Source organism: Phacochoerus africanus, chromosome 1, assembly GCF_016906955.1.
Source record: "Phacochoerus africanus isolate WHEZ1 chromosome 1, ROS_Pafr_v1, whole genome shotgun sequence".
NCBI lineage: Eukaryota > Metazoa > Chordata > Mammalia > Artiodactyla > Suidae > Phacochoerus > Phacochoerus africanus.
In genome coordinates this window covers 57,280,575-57,307,308 of record NC_062544.1, presented here as the reverse complement: position 1 = coordinate 57,307,308, position 26,734 = coordinate 57,280,575, and the positions used below count along the sequence as shown (strand labels likewise).

At 38.5% G+C, this 26,734-nt stretch overlaps 1 protein-coding gene across 3 annotated transcripts in view; it reads left to right on the top strand.

Moving 5' to 3' along the window:
* The window catches only part of WDR70 (WD repeat domain 70), a 294,335-nt gene that overhangs the window by 106,209 nt on the left and 161,392 nt on the right, over positions 1-26,734 (top strand). For all 3 annotated transcript variants that reach the window (XM_047766810.1, XM_047766803.1, XM_047766821.1), the window contains exon 9: positions 16,180-16,256. In XM_047766810.1, the coding sequence (XP_047622766.1) occupies positions 16,180-16,256 (77 nt within the window). The remainder of the gene's footprint in view (positions 1-16,179; positions 16,257-26,734) is intronic.

Here is a 26,734-nt window from a genome sequence, read left to right as displayed (position 1 = left end):
AAAACTAATATAGTTCTGCAAAAACCAAACATACCAAGTAATAGTGAAAGTCTGTGAGGAGGTGGTAGTGATGGAGATCACACATAAGAGCAAGACTTAGCTTTGAGTGGGAGGAGGGAATATAGTTACACTGGGAAGGGAAGGATAAGAATGGGCTTATTTATATGCGGGTACGTTTATAGGAGGTGGGCTTTAGATAAGAAGTGGAAGGTGTCACTTTAGATAAGAAGTGGAAGGTAGCAGGGTCATTTCCTAGTTTTGTGTTGGGAGATGTTGGGATGCCACCTTATGTAGTTTAGTAAAGACTTAGAATAGCTATTGATGGTGTGGAAGAAAAACTACTAGAAGAATCATGGGAGCATTAAGGGCTACCAGATCTAAATTTGTGGAGACAGATTTACAAATTGTCCTGCATATTTGCATAATATTCTTGAATCTATTCAGGAGCCTGAGGTATTTGGACAGAATATAATGATGATGAGGACGGAGTTTTTCCAGAATAAAAATTGTTCATTGATAGGTACAGCTAAAGGACATCCAGGTATATGCTTAGAGATTGGTTGAAGTTTAGGAGGTAGAAAAGAAAGTTCATGGTTTCATGATTGTCATCTGTGGTAATGACAGAGTTAGCCATAGTTGGGGCTCCTGAAATATCTTGGAAGAGGGCATTGAAATTCAGTAGATCAAAAGAAGAAGAATGAATTTATCTCTTTGATGTCCTCAAATGGATTTTTTTTTTTTAGGGCCACACCCACAGCATATAGAGGTTCCCATGCTAGGAATCTAACCAGAGCTGTAGCCGCTGGCCTACGCCACAGCCACACCAATGCCAGATCCAAGCTGTGTCTGTGACCTACACCACAGTTCATGGCCACACTGGATCCATAACCCACTGAGTGGGGCCAGGGATTGAACCCTCATCCTCATGGATACTAGTCAAGTTTGTTAGCACTGAGCCACAAAGGGAACTCACAAATGGATTTTAAAATTGCTTAGGAACTTGAAAGATTTGGAATTTAGAGTCCTCAGTTTATGGAAGGAAATGACTTAAGTGTGTGATGGATTACAACAGGGGTCAGCAATCTGGGCCCTGTAGGTCAATTACAGTCTTCACCCTGTTTGTTCTTTTTCTTTTTCTTTTTTTTTTTTTTTGTAAATAAAAGTGTTACTGGAACACAGCTATGCCCATTCATTTACTATTGTCTGTGAGTGCTTTTGTTCTTAGAGTGGTGGAGTTTGAGTAGTTGTCTCAAAGACCACGTAGCTCACAAAACCTGAAATAGTTAGTCTAGTCCATTAGAGAGAAAGTTTGCCAGCTCCCAAAGTCAAGCTGTGAATATTTTCTCCAGCAAAATATACTGACACGAAATTTTGCTGACAGTTTCAGGAAGTTTGAAGTTTCCTGAAACCTCACGCATGGCCTCTGGTTAAGAAGAACTTTTGGAGAAGAGCTCACAGTATATTCCCTGACACATTTCATCTCTTTGTAGGAGTTGCCCCTGTTAGTTCACCAGATTTTTTTTTTTTTCTTTTCTAGGACTGCCCTATGTTTAGATAAAGAAGAGAGAGAGAAAACCTAGTTTATTTGATGAAAAAGCATTTTAGTCACTGACTGTTCTTTAATAGGTGTTACTTTAAAAGTTTTTCCACTCATGTTAGCCATGGTACTGAATCTGTTTAGATCCATTTAAGAATCCTTAGATGAACTTCATTTTTGTTATGACTAATTTTGGTCACTGTTTTAACACAAGGGTGCTTAACATTCCCACTGCCTTTATCATACTCCCCTCTTTACACACAGGAAACAACATCCATAGTATTTTAGATTTCTTCTGTTTAACTTAATATTTGTGTTCATATTTTGTGTACTCAACAACTAAGGTAACCACATTTTATCTTCATGTCCTCTGTAATAGAGGTCATCTTCTTTTGGTCCTCTTAGAAATATCCTTTATATTTCAAAGTGCTCTTTCAAACCTTTCAGCAAAAAACTGGAGAAAAAGACCTGGTTTTTTTGGAGCCTGCCTTTAAGACCTGCGTGGACTGGGTCAATTTGGGGGTTGCTGTTGGGCAAAGAATAAGAAGTCAGGTTCTGAGGACTGGCTGAGCACTCCTCCTTGTACTGGGAATGGGTGAATCCTTGAGACTGAGAGTAGGAGAGGAAGTTGGTAAACCAGGAACTGACTGGGAGGTAAGCAGGCTACACATTATATTAAGAGACCAGGTGGAGATGTCAGTGGAGGTGAAGCTGAGTTCAGCAGAGGGGGAGAATGAAGGGGTGGAGTAGTGTGCAAGATTGAGGAAACCAAGGCAGTGTGGGATCTAGTCCGTGAAGACAGGGCAGATATTGGGGTTATTGGGGTGTTCCTTTTGTTGCAAATCATGAGCTATTTTCCTGGGCCAGAGGCAGATATTTAATGGCATGAAACTAGATTAGATACCTGTGTACTCCTTGGCTTTAGAAATTCTTTTTTTCTTAAATAAGCAAAGGCTAACACATTTCCATTTTTGGAACAAGATTAATGGAATCCCTGACAGTCCTGTGGATTTAATCTGTGAGCCAGGCAGTTGAATTACTGTCTTTGAGTACCTCAGGCTCAAGGAATTGAGAGGAACCTAGTTCACTTCTGTGTTCATGGCATCATATCATCATGACACTATGTCATTCATATCTGATGGTCAGTTCTAGCTCTCATAATACTGTAACTCTCAGCAGCAATTGACACAGTTGATTATTCTCTCCTTCTGGAAATACCTTCTTTAATTCCCTCTTTCCCTCTCTTTGCACATCTGTCTCATTGCCAACAAAGCTTTATGAATACAGCTGCTATTGACATTAACTTGTAGTTAATTTTGAAATTGGAAAATGAGTCCTCCAACTTTGTTCTTTCTTTTCATGATTATTCTTGAATTACTGTTTCTCGAACTGATACAATAAGAATTAAAATAGTAATAATAGATATTCTTGAAGTAATAAAATAATCATTTAAAAATTTTGTTCTTTTAATATCTGTATGAATTATATGACCAATTTTTCAATTTCTGTAGCATTTCAGTTAAAGCAGGTCTATGAGTGACAAGTTCTCTTAGTTTTCTTTCATCTTAGAATGTCTTTATTTCACCTTCATTTTATAAAGTACATTTTCTGTACATTTAACTTGGCAGTGTTTTGCCCTCAGTACTTTAAAAAAGTTGTTCCACTGTCTTCTGGCTTTCATTAATTTAATTTGTTTTTTGTTTTTAATTCATTTTGTTTGGCATTCACTGAAGTTCTTAGATCTGTAAATTTACATTTTCTATCACATTTGGCAAATTTTAAGCCATTATTTCTTCAAATATTTTTCTGCACTCTCTTCTCCTCCTGAGTCTTATATAACATGAATACTAAATCTTTTGATATTGTCTCATAGGTCTTTGTGACTCTGTCATTTTTCCCTCTTTTTGTTCTTCCTATTTTTAGATTGAATTATTTCTATTGATCTGTCTTGAAGTTCATTGACTCTATCCTCTGGCATATCCACTCTACTATTGGACCCTTCAGTGAATTTTTAATTTCCATTATTGTATTTTTCAGTACAATCAAATTTCAACTTTTAAAAATAGTTTTTCTGCTGGAGTTCTCTTTGTGGCTCAGCCGTTAACGATCCTGACTAGGATCCATGAGGACGTGGGTTTGATCCCTGGCCTCATTCAGTGGGTTGAGGATCCAGCGTTGCCATGAGCTGTTGTCTAGGTTGCAGATGAGACTTGGATCTGGTGTTGCTGTGGCTGTGGTGTAGGCCAGCAGCTGCAGCTCTGATTTGACCCCTAGCCTGGGAACCTCCATATGCTGTAGGTAGAGCCCTAAAAAGCAAAAAAAAAAAAAAAGTTTTCATTTGAGCATGTCTGTCTTTGCGTTTATGTTAAAAGTGTTTGCTTCCCCCACCCCTTTTTTGTTTTTTTAGGGCCGCATCCATGGCATATAGAGGTCTCCAGCCTAGGAATCTAATCAGAGCTGCAGCTGCTGGCCTACACCACAGCCACAGCAATGCCAGATCCGAGCTGCATCTGCGACCTACACCACAGCTCAGGGCAATGCCAGATCCTTAACCCACTGAGAGAGGCCAGGGATCAAACCCGCAACTTCATGGTTCCTAGTCAGATTTCTTTCCTCTGCACCAAGATGGGGACTCCTGTTTGCTTTCCCTTTTTGTATTATGATTGTAAACATTGATTTAAAGTCTTTTTCTGATAATTCCAACATTTGGGTCTTTGGGTCATCTTGTAGTTGGCGTCTTTTGTCTTATTTTTTGAGAGCTGGTTAGGTTTTCTTAGTTCTTTATATGTTTAATTTTGCGTTGTATCCTTGACACTTTGAATATTGTGTTATGAGGGAGTTCCCATCATGGCACGGTGGTTAATGAATCCGACTAGGAACCATGAGGTTGCGGGTTCAATTCCTGCCTTTGCTCAGTGGGTTAAGGATCCGGCATTGCTGTGAGCTGTGGTGTAGGTTGCAGATGCGGCTCGGATCCTGTGTTGCTGTGGCTGTGGTGTAGGTCGGTGGCTACTGGTCCGATTCGACCCCTAGCCTGGGAACCTCCATATGCCGTGGGAAGTGGCCCTAGAAAAGGCAAAAAGACAAAAAAAAAAAGAAAAAAAAAGAAAATCTGTGAATATTGTGTTATGAGATTCTGATTCTTGTCCAGAACTTCAGGAGAGGTTTTCTTTGCTTGTGTGAATGTGTGGTTTCTTTTTAGCTGACAGTCAACCTGATTAGTTTTAGGCTGTCTGTTTTGGTCTGTCTTCTGTGTGCTGTTTTTACCTCCAATACAGGTTTAATTTCCAAAGCCTTTATGCCCTTGTGTGCTATTCTGGTTTGTCTCAGGTGCTGTTACTCTCCAGGAGTCTGTGTGGAACAAGGAAGGTCTAGGTGATCAATCCACGTTATTGCTAATGTTGGCCAAGTAGAGGGTATGGAACGTCAAAAGTGTTCTACCCTGTTGGGGTTGCTGTCCTTGCTGCTTTTGGGTCAGGGGAGGAGGCACCATGCCTTTTTGTTGCGGGCCACTGCACCTGGTGGGGAGGATGAGAAGTGTCACCTCAGAGCCAGTGCTTGCCTGGTATGAAAAGGAGGACATCATTCATTCTTTGGCCTGTAAAGACTGCTTCCATTTCTGGTACCAGCACTGAGGGGAGACTAGCAGCTTTGTTGCTTGTGTTTGCCTGGCATAAGGCAGGTCAGGTCCCAAGAGCTTTGTCCTACTGGCCCATCACTATTTCCCCCCCCCCACCACACACACACACTGCCTCTCCCCCTGGAGAGAGAAGCCTTTTCTTGGATCTCCCTCTGTCTCCTCGTGCTCTCAGTTGTCAGTGTGAGCTGTCCCAGAGCCTCAGTCGGGAAATAGAGGAAGCAAGAAACATCCCCAGGAAACTCCTCACCTTACTGCTCCTTGGCACCTGGGTTCTATACCCTTTTTGTTTGATCTTATCAACTATTCAGTGTCTTCTGGTAGTTTCTTTTAAAATTTTGTTCGGATCTTGGGATCAGATAGAGCAAGAAGATGGAATGTGTGTATTTCGTCTTGAGTGAAACTGGAACCTTCTGTAAAATATATCTTAATTCACTCTAGTTTTCTGATAAAAATTATGAGCTAGGATTTCAGTACCTGCTCTTAGCTGCTTGGAGCAGAAGCTTATTGTACTTGATTTATTTGTAGTGCGAATGCTGGAAGGGCTGGTGAATGACCCTTGATGTGAAATGCAAGAATAATGCCTCCGAACCATGCTGTACACTTGGTTTGCCGATAAAATTGTGATGGTCACTGCCGGATGTTGAATGTCATGGCTAGTACCAGCACTGCTGAAGAGCACGGAACTTTGTCTTGCAGGAGCTACAGGATTGCTGTCCTTGAGGAGAGGGTTCATGACTGAATATTGTGTCTCCCCCAGATTTGTATGTTGAAATCCTAACCTCGAGGTGATATTATCAGAAGGTGGCGCCTTTGGGAGGTGATTGGGTCCTGAAGCAGAGCTCTCATGAATGGGTTTAGTGCCCTTGTGAAAGGCGGCCTGAGAAAGCTTTCTTACCCCTTCACTATTTGAGGTTACAGCAAAAAAGATGGGCTCGGTGAACCGGGAAGTTCAGACTAAAACTGCCTTGACCTTGAACTTCCTAGCCTCCAGCACTGTGAGAAATAAACATTTGTTGTTCATAAGCTACTCAGTTTATGGCATTTTTGTTACAGCAGCCTGAATGGATTGAGACAGAAGGAGGATATTGCCATTGTCCTTGAGTCACAGCTCACAGTAGATGTCATGGCTGGAGCTCGATTACATTCCTGTGTCATATCTGTAAAGGAGGCTGGTTCAGTTAGCATCTGACTTTATTGCTTCTCTCTGAGAGGAGTCTCTGCCTTCCACAAAGAGCCATTTGAAGTGGGGATTCCCTAAATACAGAAGGGGGTTCATGTTCTCCATGGCCGAAAGGAATCACACGTATTTGTAGTCACCCCATTCACACAGTTGCTCAGGTCATAAACGTTGGCTTCATCCCTTTTCATAGCCTGGATCCAGTTCTTTAGGGGATATTGTTGTCTCTGTCTTTAAAATGTATCCCAAATCTTCTCACTTTTGAACAATTTCTTGCTGCTCCCGGGTCCAGGCCAATTTTCAGTTTTCATATGAATCACATCAATTTCTTTCCAGCTGGCCCTCTTTTTTTTTTTTTCTGTAGGTGTGGCCCTAAAAAATAGGTAGACAGATAGATGACAGATAGATAAATAGATAGACAGATAGAACTGCACAAAAGGTCCTGAGCTCACTCCATATGTGAGTGCCTCCAGCACTATGAGAGATAGATGTTTTGTTGTTCATGGTTCCTAGTTGGATTTGTTTCCCCCATGCCACGATGGGAACTCCCAGCTGGCCCTGTTAATTTTTGTTTTTGCAGCAGACTTTGCTTTACAGAGCAGCCAGAATTTATTTTTTAGAAGTATTTATTTTGATATAATTTCAGATTTACAGGTCAGTGGTAAAACTAGTACGTAGCACTTCTTTATACCCTTTCCTCAGATTCACCAATTGCTAACATTTTTTGCCCTGTGACTTTATCTTTCCCTCATGTCTTGTTCCCTTCCTCCCTCAACTAACACAAGCACTCTCTCTCCCTCTTCTCCACCCCCTTCCCCACCACGTGTATATACACCCTCCAGACACTCGTGTTTGTATATACACATACATAAAAATTACCTGTGTGTGTTTAATTTCCCCCAACTTTTGAAAATAAGTTGCTCCTTTGCTCTTAAATTCTTCAGTGGTTTTCCTAATAACATTATATCTTCGTATATAACCAAGAATTTAATGTTGATAAAATACTGTTGTCTAATCCACGGTTGATAGTTTCACCAGTTATCTCAGTGATCTCCTTATAGTCTCACCAGTTCAGTTATCTGTCATGCCTTTTTGTCTAAGTGAGAATAGTTCTTTTGCCTTTTTTATTTGATATTTTTGATATTTTTGAAGATTATTAAAGCAGTTATTTTATAAAATGTGGAGTTTTATTTTGGCTGTTTTTCTTCATAATTAGAATCAAGATATGCATTCCTAGAAGAATTGTCGTAAAAATGATATCGAACCCGTCTTAATTCCTCACATCAGGAAGTACATGATGTCACTGCATCTCAGTGTTGGTGATGTAAACTTGCATCACTTTTTTTTTTTTTTTTAAGGGCTGTCCCCACGGCATATGGAGGGAAGTTCCCAGGCTGGAGGTCGCGTCAGAGCTGTAGCTGTCGGCCTATGCTACAGCCACAGCAATAGCAGATCCGAGCTGCACCTACGACCTGTGCCGCAGCTTGCAGCAATACCAGATCCTTTAACCCACTGAGCGAGTCCAGGGATTGAATCTGTGTCCTCATGGATACTAGTTGGGTTCTTAACCTGGGGAGCCACAACAGGAACCTTGTTTAAGGTAGTACCCACCAGATTTCTTTACTACAAAGTTCCTGTTGTCTCTTTGTAATTATTAAATAATTTGCAGGGATGTTTTGAGACCATAACATTATCCTGTCCACCATCAGACTTTCCTCTATTCGTTTTTGCATCCATTGATGATTCTTGTCTAAATCAATTATTACTGCGATGATTGTAAAATGATGATTTTTCTAACTCTATCATTCATTTTATGTTTATTAGCATTCTGTAAAGAAGAGCTTTTTCTTTTTATCTCTTTATTGTATTAATATGCTCTCAAGGGTTTTTATTTTAGTCAGTGCTTTATAATCCATTATTTTCATTATTTGTTTTGATGCTCTAATTGTCCCAGGTTTAGCTGGTAGAAGCCCCTGCAACCTGTACTTTATCTTTTTAACATATCCCCATCATTATTGCAATACTTTTTTATTTTTTGGCATAACCAAATGGTCTGTGTTTATCTTGTACTTTTCCTACCTCACCCTCAGAAACATTTCTCCAAGGAGCCCTGGTTCCTGTAGTAGAGAATGATATTTAGAACCAGGATCTCTGTGCTATGTTTGCTGGAGTATCATTGTCCTGGACATTCTCAGCATATAAAGCTAGAGAGTAATTTACACACGTATAATGTAAATATTTATACCTATATTACATCCACCTGTGAAAAACCATGAGTTCATATTGATGTCCCTCATTTCAAACACCACAGAGTTTTTCTAGTCTTCCTTTTTTCTAGTAACTCCCTTCTCCAACAGTAAGAAACTCGACTTCCATTATTTTCAACATATTTCCCCATTTACTTATACCTTCATTATATTGAAAGACATTTCAGAATGTTTAATGCATACCATGGCAAAAAAGAAACAAATATACTAACTAGAATGCAATATTTATTTATAGTTCTTTTGGTCTTTAGACTGAGAGTATGTATTAGTAGTTTCCTAGGACTGCTATAACAGATTCCTGAACACTTGGTAGCTTAAAACAATAGAAATTTATTCTTTCACAGCATTGGAGACCAGAAGTCTGAAAACAAGGTATTGGCATGGTCACACTCCCTCCATGGCTCTGGGAGAACCACTTCTTGCCTCTTCTAGCTTCTGGTGACTCTGGCATCCCCTGGCTGTGGCTGCGGAACCCTAGTCCCTGCCTCTATCTTCCCAGAGGCTTCTCCTCTTTGTGTCTTCTCCTTTTCTGTCTCTTATGGGGATGCTTGAAGATATTTGCTATCAGATTGAGGCCTGACCCAGATGATCCAAAGTGATCTTATCTTGAGGGTCTTAATTATATCTGAAAATATTCTTTTTTCAAATAAGGTCCAACACAGGTTGCAGTGATTAGAACATGGATGTAGCTTTCCCTGGGAGCGGGGGGGGGGGGGGGGGGGGGAAGGGGACACCCCTCAACCCACTATAGGGTATATTGTTACTTAGGGTGCTACCTTCTGTTTATCTTTTCAGTGTATTTGTTATTCATTTGTAATACAATAGGGCTCATTTGTTTCTGTTTATATTCAGTTTTTGGTTTCTTCCATCTGTATTTGTCTTTGAATACGTAAAACATTAACAAAGTTTTAAGAATCAAGAAGTTAATAGATATAGCATTACAAATTATAGTGACTTTTATCAAGGAAATGGACAAGTACCCTGGTAGAGAAGCATGGAATGGGCCATATTCACTTAGGTAGAGAGGGCCAGGCAATACTTATTTGAATAAGTGGCACGTTAAACTGAGATCGAAAGAATGAGAAGAAGCCAGACATGTAAAAGACGAAAAGGAGCTTTCCAAAAGATGGAAAAGCCTGTGTAAAGGCCCTGATGTGGGGAAAGAGCTGCATGTATGGGAGGAAATGAAAGAAGACCAGGGGGAGGTAGTGCATGCTGGGTAAGAAGGAGCACAAAATAAGTGAAGCTGGAAAGAAAGCAGGGGCTGGAAATTGTAAGTTTTTGTGGACTCTGTAAAGAGATCGGCAAGCCAGTGAAGGGTAAAAAGCAGTGGCATTTTTAGAAGTATATTTAAAAAAATTTTAGGAGTTCCCGTCGTGGCGCAGTGGTTAACGAATCCGACCAGGAACCATGAGGTTGCGGGTTCGGTCCCTGCCCTTGCTCAGTGGGTTAACGATCCGGCATTGCCATGAGCTGTGGTGTAGGTTGCAGACGTGGCTCGGATCCCGCGTTGCTGTGGCTCTGGCGTAGGCCGGTGGCTACAGCTCCAATTGGACCCCTAGCCTGGGAACCTCCATATGCCGCGGGAGTGGCCCAAAGAAATAGCAAAAAGACAAAAAAAAAAATTTTAAAGTTTTTATGGCCGCACACACAGCATAGACCTATACACATACATTTTTAATTTTAATTTTTTTTTTTACTTTTATGGCTACACTGCAGCGTATGGAAGTTCCTGGGCTAGAGATTGAATTGCAGCTGCAGCTGTTGGCCTATGCCACAGCCACAGCAATGTGGGATCCAAGCTGCATCTGCAACCTATGCCATAGCTTGCCGTAATGCTGGATCCTTAACTCGCTAAGTGAGGCCAGGGATCAAACCTATATCCTTATGCACACTGTGTTGGGTTCTTAACCCACTGAGCCACAATGGGAACTCCAGAAGAACATTTTTATTTTTTTAATTTTTGGGGGGGTCATTATACTATTTTATTTTATTAACACTTTTTTTTTGTCTGTCTTTTTGTTGTTGTTGTTGTTGTTGTTGTTGTTGTTGTTGTTGCTATTTCTTGGGCCGCTCCCGCGGCATATGGAGGTTCCCAGGCCAGGGGTTGAATCGGAGCTGTAGCCACCGGCCTACGCCAGAGCCACAGCAACGCAGGATCCGAGCCGCGTCTGCAACCTACACCACAACTCACGGCAACGCCGGATCGTTATCCCACTGAGCAAGGGCAGGGACCGAACCCGCAACCTCATGGTTCCTAGTCGGATTCGTTAACCACTGCGCCACGACGGGAACTCCACTTTTTATTTTTTTATTTACTAACACTTAAAATTTCACTAACAATGCTGGCCATACCTTATGTTCAGATTCTTGAAGACTTACGGACACAGAATTTTAAGGATATAGAGTTCAACACAGCATAATATACTAACAAAACCTAAGGGGTGGTATAACTGTCTTTGTACAGAAGTTTGGGGACAAGTCCTGCAATTAGAGGAAAAGCTCAAGACTGAACAGAGAGGTCCTTGGTTGCTGACAGAATCTCCCATTGACTTCAGACTTGAGACAAGCCGAGGAGTCTGTCAGTTTACAAAACCCTTGACTTCAGGACAAACAGTAACAGGATAGATTGTCAAGATCCAATTCCAGATTCCTGGGGATAGTCTGAAATGAGCAAGGTTAGCTGGGAACTGTTGCAGCTTAAGTTCGGGATCTGTGGATTAGAGCAGAATGGTTAGTGCATTCTTCTGAAATTGCTGGTTTCCAAACAAGTTCCTAAGATGCTTTTCCCAAACAGAGCAGAAGTATATTTTTCAAGGACTATATTGGTTGCTTTGTAGAGCACGTTAGGCAAGAGTTAAAGTAGAGAGACAAGTAATAGGCCTGTCACAGTATGTAAAAACTGATGTAGAGACAGCAGATAATTTTGGCTCGTAAGAGTTGTAGTAGTGAAAAGGAGGAAAGTAGATAGATTTTAGATGTGTTTGGGGCTGAGCTAACAGGATGAGCTAGTGGATTACATCTAGGTGGGTAGAGAGAGGAGGGTTTCGGGGTTATGGTTCTTGCAATATTTAAGGATTACTCCAAGTTTGTAGCTCTAGCAACTAGGAAAGAAGTTAATTGCAAATTAAGTGGGCAGTAAGAATCTAGATTTCCCCGTTATACCTGTTATGTTTAAAATACCTATGACATGCAAATGGAAATGTCAGTCAAGTTATAGTTGAATGTGCAAATCTTGAAATTGGGAGAGGAAAATGGAATTTCAAACTTCCTGTCTAATCCCTCCAGGCACTACTTCAGCCCATTCTTCCCTACTGTAGGAAGTGATTTCCAGATCTTTGGTCCTTATTTGTACCTTGTTAACATGAACAGAATGCCAGGAGTTGGCCAGATACTATTTGAGGCATTGAGAGCAGCTTGAACTGGAGATGGGTCTCCAGGCACACATATGGGTACTCCAGTCCAATTCTGTCTTTCCAGAGAGGTACAGTTATTTTTCTTCCAAGTTATTTAAATATGCACCTGGACACTTTCAGAATCAGAGGATTTGCCATGATTACACTAAAAAGTATTAGGCTCTTTTCTGCCACATCTGAACCTGACTTACTGTATAAGACCACTCTAAAGTACTTTGCTACACTAGAAGGGAAGTGTGTGTGTGTGTGTGTGAGATTATATTTGAAATGTACTCTGTGATTGATTTGGTTTGTGTGTCAGTTTTTATACCAAATTCACATTGTTTTAATTATGATGTTTTTTGTATTATGCTCCATACTTAGTAAAGCTAATCTTCCTGAATCATTTTGGAGATTTTTTTCTCACATATTTATTCTCATTATAGACGTATTGTGGTATAAACATTGTTGATACATTTTGAAGTAGAGATTTTCCCCCCTGTTTGGTTTCTTTTGCCTTGATTATTTGCAAATATTTTCTGTTCTCCTTATTTTCCACCAGCTTTTTTCCACTGTCTCTTACTGCGTTTTCTTTTTCTTTTTATTTCTTTCCTGAAGAGAGGCTGTCATTTCCCACTCTCTTTTCTTTCTTATTAAGCACCTGTTTACTATGTAAGACTGTGCTAATTCCTAGGCAGTGAATTAAAGTTGAAATAAACAAAGTGAAATAAATAATATATTTTAAAAGAAGAGACAAATTGATAAACCTCATCAAGAAAAAGAGAGGGCTCAAATGAATAAAATGAGTAATGAAAAAGGAGAAATTACAACTGACTCCACAGATATACAAAGGATCGCAAGAGGCTATTATAAGCAACTATATGCCAATAAAATGGACAATGTAGAAGAAATGGACAGATTCTTACAAAGGTACCACCTACCAAGACCGAATCAGGAAGATATTGGAAATATGAACAGACCAATCACAAGTACCAAGATTTAAAATGTGATTAAAGATCTTCCAAAAAACCAAAGTCCAGGACCTGGTGGCTACACAGGTAAATTCTATTAAACATTCAGAGAAGAGTTAAAACCTGTTCTACTGAAACTCTTTCAAAAAATAGCAGAGGAAGGAACACCCCCTAGCTCATTCTATGAGGCCACCATCACCCTGATACCAAAACCAGACAAGGATACCACAAATGAAGAAAAATTAAAGGCTGGTATAACTGATGGAAATAGATGCAAAAATCCTCAACAAAATACTAGCAAACTTATTCCAAATATATATTAAAAAGGTCATACACCATGATCAAGTGGGATTTATCCCAGGGATGCAAGGATTCTTCAGTATTTGCAAATCAATGTGGTACCCACATCAACAAACTGAAAAATAAAAACCATGCAATCATCTCAATAGATGCAGAAAAGGATTTTGACAAAATTCAACACTTGTTTCTGATGAAAACTCTCCAGAGAGTGGGCATAGAGGGAATCTACCTCAATGTAATAAAAGCCATATATGGAAAACCCACAACTGACATCATTCTTAATGGTGAAAAACTGAAAACATTTCCAATGAGATCAGGACAAGACAAGGATGTCCACTTTTTCCACTATTATTCAACATGGTTTTGGAAAGTCCTAGCCATGGCAGTCAGAGAAGAAAAAGAAATAAAAGGAATCCAAACTGGAAAAGAAGATGTAAAACAATCACTGCAGATGACATGATACCAAACCTAGAAAATCCTAAAGACAGTACCAGAAAACTGTTAGAACTCATCGGTGAATTTGGCAAAGTTGCAGGCTACAAAATTACACAGAAATAATAAAAAAAAAAGAAAGCAATTGCATTTCTATATACTAACAACAAAGAGTCAGAAAGAGAAATCAGAGAAACCATCACATTTCATTGCATCAAAAAGAATAAAATACCTAGGAATAAACCTACCTAAAGAGGCAAGAGACCTATACTCTGAAAACGATGAGACATTGATGAAAAAAAACAAAGACGACACAAACAGATGGAAAGATATACCATGCTCTTGGATTGGAAGAATCATTATTGTCAAAATGACTATACCACCCAAGGCAATGTACAGATGCAATGCAGTCCCCATCAAATTACCAAAGACATTCTTCACAGAACTAGAACAGAATATCTTAAAATTTGTATGAAAACAGAAGAGACCACAAATAACCAAAGCGTATTGAAAAGGAAAAAACAAAAATGGAGGAATTGAGCTTCCTGACTTTAGACAATACTATGAAGCTACAGTCATCAAAACAATATGGTACTGGCCAGATAGACCAATGGAACAGGCTAGAAAGTCCAGATGTAAACCCAAGCACCTATGGTCAACTCATCTATGACAAAGGAGGACAGAACATACAGTGGAAGAAAGATAGCCTCTTCAGTAAATGGTGCTGGGAAAACTGGAAAGCTACATGTAAAAGAGTGAAAGTAGAACACTATCTAACACCATATACAAAAATAAACTCAAAATGGATTAAAGACCTAAATATAAGGCCAGATACTATAAAACTTCTAGAGGAAAACAGAGGCAAAATGCTCTTTGACATAAATCACAGCAACATCTTGTTTGATCCACCTCCTAGAATAATGACAGTAAAGATGCAAATAAACCCATGGGACCCAAGCAAGCTCAAAAGCTTTTCTACAGCAAAGGAAACCATTAAAAAAAAAATGAAAAGACAACCCACAGAATGGCAGAAAATCTTTGCCAGTGATGCAGTAGACAAAGTCCTAATCTCCAAAATATACAAACAACTCATACAACTTAACAACCAAAAAACAAACAACCCAATTGAAAAATGGGTGGAAGACCTAAATAGACATTTCTCCAAAGAAGATATACAGATAGCCAACAGGCACATGAAAAATGCTCAACATCACTAATTGTTAGACAAATACAAATCAAAACTACAGTGAAGTACCGCCTCACCCCAGTCAGAATGGCCATCATTAACAGGTCAACAAATAACAAATGCTAGAGAGCGTGTGGAGAAAAGAGAACCCTCCTTCACTGTTGGTGGGAATATAAATTAGTACAACCAGTGTGGAAAACAGTATTGAGGTATCTCGGAAAGCTAAGTATAGAACTAACATATGATCCAGCAGTCCCACTCTTGGGCATATCTGGACAAAATTCATTCAAAAAGGTAGATGCACCCCCACGTGCATCACAGCACTATTCACAATAGCCAAGGCATGGAAACAACCTAAATGTCCATTGACAGATGAATGGATTAAAAGATATGGTACATATACACAATGGAATACTACTCAGCCACAAAAAAGACATACTAATGCCATTTGCAGCAACGTGATTGGAACTAGAGATTCTCATACTAAGCGAAGTAAGTCAGAAAGAAAAAGACAGATACCATATGATATCACTTATTTGTGGAATCTAAAATATGGTACAAGTAATCCTATCTACAAAACAGAAACAGATCATGGAAAAGGAGAGCAGACTTATTCCCAGGGGGAAGGAGGGAGGGAGTGGGATAGACAGGCAGTTTGGTGTTTTTGCCTTTTTTTTTTTTTTTTTTTTTTTAAGGGCTGAACACACAGCACATGGAGTTTCCCAGGCTAGGGGTCGAATTGGAGCTACAGCTGCTGGCCTGCACCACAGCACAGCAATGTCAGATCTGAGTCGTGTCTGTAACCTACACCATGGCTCATGGCAACGCCAGATCCTTAAGCCGATGAGCAAGGTTAGGGATAGAACCTGTGTCCTTGTGGTTACTACTCAGATTTGTTTCCACTGAGCCATGATGGGAACTCCAGTTTGTCCAGTTTGGGGTTTTTGGAAGCAAACTGTTATATTGGAATGGATGGGCAACAGGGCCCTACTGTACAGCACAGGGAACTGTGTGTGATTGGGTCACTTTGCTGTACAAAAGAAATTGAAGAAACACTGTAAATCAGCTAGAATCAATTGAAAAAATAAAAAGAAGAGACAAAGTAAGACATATTAGGAAATAAAACTGATAAAATGATATCAGTTTGTAATTAAAATAGTATGCTTTGGGGAGGACTACAAAGTTTTACTGTTAAGCATATGTCAGCTTCTGGTCAGTTTGTTTATTTACTTGCACATTTTTAAAATGATCTCTCCCCCCCCTTTTTTTTAAAGGGTCACACAGCAATGCTTCATACTGGCTCATGGCATCCCAAAATAAAGGGAGAATTTGTTACTTGCTCAAACGATGCGTGAGTATTATTGATAATTCATCTAATATATTCATATCTTTCAGTGTTTTTGTTTACATTTGTATTGTGACAGTCTTGCCAGTAGAGTAAGAGAGAGGATTCGTAGGAATTCTAGTGTTTATATATTCTTCTTCTTTGTCTTTAGCTGACAGTATAAGGTTTGCTTAAATAAATATGGAAGCTATTAAAGGGAGAGTTGGTATACTTTCCAGAAGAGTTTATCAGGGGGCACAATGGATCAGATTGATGCTATTAAGTGGAATCAAATGACTTTAAAGTTTGTTACTTTTTATAGCAAAGGCTGATTTCCATCTGAATCTAATAGCTTATATAAATTTGTTTAAATGATTGTTTCTTGGAAGTAATAACTGAAAAACTTGATTAATGGTTGTTAAGATTCTTTTGCATTATGTTTATTGGCTTAGGACTCAAGGATAGTAAAGGGAATATTTGAGCAGCTTTTTCCTGTATGGTTTGATTGCACAATTAATTTTTACTGTTAAGAATTGTTCACAAGAATGAGCTATTTGTAATTTACAGAGAAAATTGCAATATGCAGTCTTACAAGTTAAAATACATATGTGGTATTATTTAGGTGAAATGCTATTGTATTTTAGATAAAAGAACACCTTGTTTTTAAATTGTTTTCCATCCTTTTGCTTTCTGATATTTATAGTTTGCCTTAGTAACTTGCAGAATTGCTGGTTGTATTCTTTGATATTTTATGTTTTCTAGAATTAATCTTTAGACTAACAGACAACAGATGTAATTTCATATCCAATGAGTAATTTAAAAAATGGTCACAGAGTTCCTGTTGTGTCTCAGAGGTAACGAACCTGACTAGCACCCACGAGGACGAGGGTTTGATCCCTGGCCTTACTCAGTAGATTAAGGATCTGGTGTTGCTGTGAGCTGTGGTGTAGGTTGCAGATGAGGCTTGGATCCTGCATTGCTGTGGTGGTGGCGTAGGCCGGCTGCTACAGCTCTGATTCAACCCCTAGCTTGAGAACTTCCATATGCTGCAGGTACAGCCCTAAAAAGACAAAAAACAAATACAAAAACAAAAACAAAAACAAAAAACCAACCCCCAAAAACAAAAAACTTGAACTAAAAGGAACTAAAAATTGGGAATATACAGAATATGACTGAAATAGGATATACGTTTGATTAAAATTTCTCTTAAACAGAAGTATGTAGTTTTCTTTTGTTTTTTTAATTTAAAAAATTTTTTTATGGCCTCACCTGCAGCATATGGAAGTTCCTGGGCCAGAGATTAAATCTGAGCTGTATTTGTGACCTATACTGCAGCTGCAGCAACACCAGACCTTTAACCCACTATGCCCAGCTGAGGTTTGAATCTGCGCCTCTGCAGCAACCTGAGCTGCTACAGTCAGATTTTTAACTCACTGTGCCATAGCGGGAACTCTTGTAGTTTTCTTTTTTGTCGTTGTCTTATTATCTTTCCAAACATTTAAATTATGTGTGTTTAATACTCACAGATATAGAGAACAGACTTGTGGTTGCCAAGGGGGCCGGCTTCAGCGAGGGAAGGTTTGGGAATTTGGTATTAGCAGAGGCAAACTACTATATATAGGATGGATAAGCAACAAGATGCTACTATATAGCACAGGGAACTATATTCAATATCCTATGATGAGCCATAATGGAAAAAAATATGAAAAAGAATATATATACACACACACATGTATAACTGAATCATTTTGCTGTACAGCAGAAATTAACATAACATTATAAATCAATTATACTTCAATAAAATTTAATAAAAATTATGTGTATTTAAAGTCCTATTTTAGCATCAGAAAACCAGATTTAGCAGCTAATCTAAATTAATAATGTCCCATGGCCAATTATGGTTTATCCTAGGAATGCAAGGATATTTTACAATTAGGGAATTTTATCATTAATAAATTTTTACTATAAATCAGCATTTTAAAAGTGAAAGGTGAAAAATCATATGATTTTATTATATGATAAAATTGGTATTTGATTAAATTTAGCAATCTTCACCAGTAAAAGTTCTAGGAATAGGAAGCAATTACTAAAACCTGATAAAAACTATTTACCAAAATTTGAAGTAAATAGTTATTATATACTAGAGTACTGAAGCTGCTTGCATTTTTTTTTTTTTAATGGTCACACCCTCGGCATATGGAAGTTCCCTTGGCCAAGGACTGAATCTGAGCCACAGCTGTCTGTAACCTACGTGGCAGCTGTGGCAAAGCCAGATCTTTTAATTCATTGTCCTGGCCCAGGCATCACATCTGTGCCCCAGCAGTGACCGGAGCCATTGCAGACTGATCCTTAACACTCTCTGCTACTGTAGTAACTCCTGAAGCTACTTGCATTTAAATAGGAAGCAAAACAGAGATGCCTACAACTATTTAGAGACTTTAGGCAGTATAGTAAGATTAAAAATACCTAAATTGATATTAATGTGGAAGAACACAACAAAAAGCATAGAGGATTTAGGCTATTCTGGTTAAAAACTTAAGCTGAATAAAAGTAATTGGAAAACAAACTGTTTTGTCCTCAGAACTATTAAGAATCAGGCTGAATTGTGAGCTCTAATAGTTGCTAACACAACAACTTTTATGACGTCCACAGAAGCTTTTCCCAAATTGATTTACAGGATATGTTGTGAATTAGTAGTTGAAGAAAGATACTCCATCATCAAATAAGTTTGAGAAACTGTGATTGTTTTATGTTCTGAGGTCAGTGATCTACAATAAACATTTAAATGGTTTTATATTAGGTATATTTAACTTTGTTAATCCTCTAAACAGTTTGGATAAAGTTCTAAATCATGGCATTATTTTATGGGGTATAAAATGTAGTTTATCCCATTCCGTAGGAGAGCAGTTCTTAGTTCCCTGCCCAGATCATTGACTTACTGGTATATTGTACATTTGAAAATGTGCTCCACTGTCTTTTTCCGTTGTACAAATTGGGCTTTCTTTGTCCCTCGCTCTATATGAGGATAAGTGGGCTTTAACCGTAGACACTCCCATTATGCATATTCTTTTTTTTTTTGTCTTTTTGCCTTTTCTTGAGCCGCTCCCGCAGCATATGGAGGTTCCCAGGCTAGGGGTCTAATCGGGGCTGTAGCCACTGGCCTACGCCAGCACCACAGCAACATGAGATCCGAGCCACGTCTGCGACCCACACCACAGCTCAAGGCAACACCGGATCCTTAACCCACTGAGCGAGGCCAGGGATCGAACCCACAACCTCATGGTTCCTAGTCGGATTCGTTAACCACTGCGCCACGACGGGAACTCCCATTATGCATATTCTTTACTACCTTTTAGAGAAATCTGTCACTAATATATTCAGATGATTTGCAATTTGATTGATTGTTTCTTGGTCTTTGACTCTTAGGGTAGTAAGTAGCAATGGGCTAAGTGCAGGAGATCAGTCCAGATAGGTACTTCAATCAATAAATATAGTGTGTGTGCTGTGTGCCAGGAACATGGTGATCTAAGTCTCTGCCTTCGTGTGGCTCACATTCAAATGGAGGTGAGTGCTACGAGACAGACAAGGTACAGATACACTAATAAATTAATATCATTTCATGTAGTAGTACGTGTTAAGAATAAAGTAAAACAAAAGGATAGAGAATAAAAGGTAAGGGTCTACTGTGTGCAGAGTAGTCAGAGAGAAAGTCTTTGAAGAAGCATACCTTTTAGTTGAGACTTATACCATGCACATGAGGCATCCCCTGGGAAAAGAGCTTTCCAGGCCAACATAGCAGCATATTTCAAGACCTTAAGAAAGGAATATAACTGGAGTTCCCATTGTGGCTTAGCGGTTAATGAATCTGAGTAGCATCCATGAGGACGCAGGTTCAATCGATCCCTGGCCTCGCTCAGTGGGTTAAGGATCTGGCGTGGCTATGAGCTGTGGTGTAGGTTGCAGATGTGGCTCAGATCTGGCGTTGCTGTGGCTGTGGTGTAGGTCAGCAGCTGAAGCTCTGATTTGACCCCTGGCCTGGGATCCTCCATATGCCGAGGGTGAGGCCCTAAAAAACAAAAAAACAAAACAAAACAAAAAACACAAAGAAGGGAATCTAATATAGCATATTTTGGGGGTCAGAAAGTCCAGTCGTGTTGACATTTTGTCAATTAGTAGGAAAGGTGAGAATGATAGCTGTTGAATATGAGGCGGAAGGCAGGGACTAGATCATATAAGGTGTCGGAGGCTAAGGTTTAATGAGCTATAATTTTAATGTAATTACAAGGCAAGCTGTTGAAGAGTATGAAGTCCATACTATAATATAATTGAAAAGTCAAAATCAGTAGGAATGATTTAATAACTTCTCTTTAGAGGGTGATAAAATTTTCCAGTGAGATAACATTGAGGTAATAGCTAATAATAACTAACACTTATTCAAAATTTTGCCGTAAACTTTACATGTGCTAAGCATTTTATGTTTTCCTCACAGCAGTAGAGTAGGTAGGTAGTCATGTTATTATGTATTTCAATGAAGAATCTGGTTTTGGCTTTACCAAGGATACATGGTTCCAAGTGACTAAGCCAGGGTGTGAACCCACTATGTCAGGTACTTTTTAAGTGGTTGTCACAAAGGATATGGTGATTGATTTAAAGGTGCACACACAGCATACAGATTCCTCCCATGTTCAAGAACTCACCTCCTTAAGAACATTCTGCAATATTCTCCCTCATTGACAGGACAGTTCCCTTTACCTTGGAGTCTCTGGTAGGGGACCCTAGTGATGATGATATCACATTATCTGACTGTGATGAGGAGCCGGTGAGTGGGTCTTTACACTGCCTGGGCAATACTAATCGGTTTTTGAAGTGTGGAGCCGTTATAGTTCTGTTGGAGGAGTGGCCTGACATAGCCAGGGGTGAACACTATTTAGGCTTGAGAGTTTTCCTTGGTCTCTCTTACTAACTTAGGAGTTAGTCTGGCCTTCCCCATCCCTCTGCCCCATATTCCCAAGCAAAAACTAAACAAGGAAAACATGTGCTATGTATCTTTTAAGATTTAAAAAAAAAATTATAGTGGATTTCATTAAATTAAGGAAATTTTGAGATTCCTGTTGTAGCTCAGGGGACATGAACCCAACTAGTATCCCTGAGGATGAGGATTTGATCCCTTGTCCTGTTCAGTGGGTTAAGGATCCAGCATTGCCGTGAGTTGTGGTGTAGGTCACAGATGTGGCTCAGATCTGGCGTTGCTGTGGTTGTGGAGTCAGCTGGCATCTATAGCACTGATTTGACCCCTAGCCTGGGAACTTCCATGTGCCACGGGTGTGGCCCTAAAAAGACAAAAAAAAAAAAAAGGAAATTTTATCTGTTTCTGTTTCTAATTTTATTGTAGATGTTCAACTTGATCAAATGCTTTCATGGGATACTTGGTATAATTGTGTCTTTTTTTTTTTTGTCCATTCACATAGAGAAGTACATTGATACATTTCAGAATGTCAAACCATTCCTGCTTTCCTATGGTAAATCATTTGTGATCTCCTTGTATTTTTTAAAAATATATTGTTCTATTTAGGAAACATGAACTTTATTTAGGGTTTTAATTTTATATTGACAAGTAAAATGAGACTTTAAAAATATTATTTGTATTGTTTTTATTGGGTTTTGGAACCAAGCTTACATTGGCTTCTTAAAGTACAGTAGCTTTCCCTCTTTTTCTATTATCTGGCACCATGTCCAAGTTCTTAATCATGGCTGTGAACAAAAGCCTCATAGAACTGATAGGTGGATTAAAGTCCATACCCAGGCTTCTAATGTCAACATTATTTTATAGTTTGTTTTATTTTTTTACTAAAATTTCTCAGATTTTTTTTGAGAAAATATGTTTAATAATAAAAAAATTTAGAAGTAAGAGTAATTTATTTTTTTATTTTTTGTCTTTTTAGGGCCACACCCACGGCACATGGAGGTTCCCAGGCTAGGGGTCTAATTGGAGCTGATGTTGCCAGCCTGTGACAGAGCCACAGCAGCGCCAGATAATGAGCCACATCTGCGACCTACACCACAGCTCAGGGCAATGCCGGATCCTTAACCCACTGAGCAAGGCCGGGGATTGAACTGCAACCTCATGGTTCCTAGTCGGAGTCGTTTCCACTGTGCCACGATGGGAACTCCAAAGTAAGAGTAATTTAGAAGCTAATGCTTTGATTAAAAAAAAATTCTCATGAAAATATCCATGATAAAAGGTAAAATGTACTAATATTGCATCTGGACCAAGTTCACCCTTAAAGGAAAGGTGAGTGGACCTGGACATATGAAGTAGGATGTGGGGAGGAGATGCAAAGGAGCATGGAAATGGGATCTTGGGGCTTCAAATATAACTTGATGTAACTCATTTTGAATAAATGTCCTTAGAAATATTTTTCTATAAAAGCAAGAATAAGTCTTGAATTGAGGTATCAATATTTCAAAACAATTACCAGCTATCTACTCTAGTGGGTCAGGGTAGTATATATTTATCTTTGGAGATCAAAAGCTCCCATTGTTTAAATTAGATAATTAGGATCAAGAATAATGTTTTTGTCTTTTTGGTTTTTTTTTACCCTAAGACCCTTAGGGTTAAAAGATTTTAATTTTATTATTGGAGAAATGCTGGGTTAGTAGGTTAAACAAAGTAAAATTGGCGATACTGTTGATTATACTTCAGTGTAATTGTGAAATGACTGTTTCATCATGTGAAACTATAAGCTACTTTAAATAGGTTTTAGGGAAAAATGAACAGCCATCATAAATTGATTACTCTCCTTCACACTTGAAAACCACATGGATTGTTAGGAACAAGTAGCATCTGATCAGGCATTGTCAGAATTCTTGGATCTGATACTATGAAATTCATCCTGGGTTAAGAAATATTCCTGTCGTTTAGAAATTAGTTCAGTGAGGGCCTTTGGGTAAAAATCTGCTCTATACTTTTTAGTGTGTCTCATAGCTCAGAGGGCTACCCAGCTTCCCATTGATTTATCTCATTCTCCTCTATTTTGTGAGCATGACAGAGAAACATCAACTGCACAACTTACAAATTCTTCACTCTCTCATAGATTTTATTAAGGGTTATTTAGGAGTTAAACTAGGATCATTTTGTCAGGATCTAGTAAGCTCATATTAATAATATCCTCTTCTCCCTCTTTGCCCCATTCACCTTTATTTCTCCTTCGTTCCCCTCCTTTTGGCCATCTGGAGAACACGTATTTTGGATAATATGGCCGTGGTGAAATAGCCTCTAGATTAAAGTTGTTCACCTCAACACCTCCTGTGTCATCACAGTGTTACATATTTAGTGCTGACACACAGTGAATGTTTGCCAGGCAGGCAATGTTTGCTGCAGGAGGAGAGGGAAGAGCCTGGCCATCCCAGTGCCTGCCATTCACGAAAGGAGCACATATTACACATAAATTCAGATGCAGTAGGAGTGAGGAATTGGACAGCATTTTTGAGAAACTATTCCATTGGAGGCCAGGGTGGCACACAATATTTTGTCCTGGCCTCACACACCATGTTAAATTATGGATGTTTCTTCTGACTATGAGTTGGAAATGCTAGTGCTTTAATTTTTTGGTTTCAGGAGTTTCGGTGTGAAACATGATCCTGGAATCATGTTCTGGGATCATATTCTTGCTTTAATTTAGAACTGGAATAAAAAGAGAGAGAGAGAGTAATATGGCAATCTTTTTGGTTTCCACAAGTTTACAAGAATGAAACACAGACAGTAAAGCAAAGCTTATTACATTATGCTTGGAAGTAAATGTTAATGAAAACCAGATGGTAATGAAGATAAAAATGCTTACTTATCCAGAGGAAGTCATTTCTGTTTGTGAATTTATGTGATCTGATACGGAGCATTTTATAATTTGAATTGTCAAAGAGTACAGAATGGGAGCACGAATGATCCAAGTATAATCTGAGTCCTTTGTACAGAGTTTGTATTAAGCAAATTCCAGCTCAGCACACAGCTCTGTGTGTAGATGCTGGTGAGTGAATCAGATACTTCCATTATATATGTATATATAGAAAGAGAGATTGAGAAGATTGAGAATATGGATGTGACAAAATAAATATTAGGGTACATGGCATTGATGAAAAAAAAAAAAAAGAGGGAGTTCCTGTCTTAGTGCAGCAGAAGCGAATCTGACTAGGAACCATAAGGTTGTGAGTTCGATCCTTGGCCTCGCTCAGTGGGTTAAGGATCCAGCGTTGCCATGAGCTGTGGTGTAGGTTGCAGACATGACTTGGATCTGATGTTGCTGTGGCTGTGCCGTTGGCTGGCAGCTGTAGCTCCAATTTGACCCCTAGTCTAGGAACCTCCATATGCCACAGGTGCAGCCGTAAAAAGCAAAAGAAAAAAAATAAAAAGGTCTATAGGTATTTATTGTACTACTCTTTTAACTTTTGTGTAGCTTTGAAACTTTTCCAATTAAAAAATTAAGAGGATCTTCATGTGTATTTTTTAATTTTATGATTTTTATTTTTTCCATTATGGTTGATTTCAAGTGTTTTGTCAATTTCTACTGTACAGCAAACTGACCAGATATATATTATCCTCCATCCTGTTCCATCACAAGTGACTAGATATAGTTCCCTGTGCTATACAGAAGTATCTCATTGCTTATCCACTCTAAATGCGATAGTTTGCATCTATTACCTCAGACTCTTAGTCCATCCCACTGCCTTCCCCTCCCTCTTGGCAACCACAAGTCTGTTCTCCAAGTCCATGAGCTTCTTTCTGTGGAAAGGTTGATTCGTGAAGAGAATCTCTTTAATATTGGCTTTATGGATGTTATTCATTCCACCCCTACCATTTTTTATCTAAAAGTTGATTATAAGATGTAGTAAAAAGGGTAGTGAGGATTATAGTTCATTTTACTCCCCTGAAGTTTTTTCTTGGGTATTTTTTCAGTGCATTTTAAGTTTCTGCAAATCAGTGCTGATTTAGATTGTGAGAACCTAGTGATCAGGGATGGTAGCAAGGTTTCCTAAATTTGTTCCTAGTGATGTTAGTACCTGTAGGGTGTCCACGGATAAAGGGTTCCTTAGTCTTGTACTTGCAGAGTCCTAGGGCCAGGACGAAATATAGAAAAGATCCTGAGAAATATATTAATAAAAGAAACCAGCATTTTCTAGACATAGTTATACAGCTGCTTCTCTCTCCTACAGCCAACACCTGGTACACTCCGGGTATAGTGTTCCCAGGAATACATTTTGGGAAAGGAAGACTGCCACTAGTAAATGCTTTTCATAATGCAAATTATAAATATTTTTATTTGCAGCTTTTTAAAGATTATACATTATACCAATTAAAATTTTTGGTGAATTTCAGCATGGAAAGAGCATGCCAAAGTTGTCACTTTGTAGACCAAGAGGGTACACCACCATTCACCATGACTTTGAATTATTAATTTACCTCTGAGTCTCACGGGCTTTTGCTGGAAGGCTACTGGGCAGATTTGACTTGATTTTGATAATCAATAACATGTGTAAATATAATTATAAAATTCTCCAGGGAACAATGATTCATATAAGTGAGTCTCAGAAAAGTTAACTTTTCTATAACTTGAAGGTTTTTTTTCTATTTGAATAGTTTTTTTGAACTGTAAAAAATATATTAGCTTCCTTTATTATTTGTTTTAAGTATAATTTAACGTATTTATAATTTATAAATTATTACATCATCATGTAACATGCCTCAGGAAGTCTTGGCATGTGTAGACCTATTTTACCGCTTTTTAAGTTCTTAACTGCTATTTTTATTTCCCCTTTTGTTAATTGTTGGTTCTTGCTGCTGTTGATGTAATGATCTATGTAAGTACTTCAGTTTCTCTCTTCAGTGTTTTGCTTCTAATAAGCTGTGGATTGGGTCAAGGTAGGGTGGTTCAAGTTTCTTAGAATTTGCACAGAAAAAGAAAGAATAAGCAATTGGTATAATGTATGAGTTTTGTTTTCTAAGCACATTAATTTTTCTATCTTTGGCTGCTAGGAGACTTTCTTGCTTACTTTCTGGTTCTGGGCAGAGTTTTGTACTGTCTGTGCCACCAAATAAGTCAGGTGGTGTTCATATTCCTAATGGTTCTTTTTTAATGATCCCCGTTTAGAAACAGAAAATAGGTTTTTAGATGTTAACTAGAGTTATTCTGGTGATCATTTTGCAGGATATACAGATGTTGAATTTTATATGTTGTATACTTGAAACTAATATAATGTTGTATGTCAATTTTACCTCAATTAAAAAAAAAGAAAATACATTTACATTGTTTAGATCTTGTTTCTACAGTGTCTGGTAATGCTTTGATCCTTTTATCTAAATCTAGTTATTCTTTAATGTACTCTCATAATTTTTCATTTTAAAGCTGTAAGGGTGCTTTTTTAAAAACTATCTTTTAACAGTTACTAGCATTTGTAAAATTAATAGCTTTGATTTTATTTTCATTGTGTGGGTAATTAACAATATGTCTATT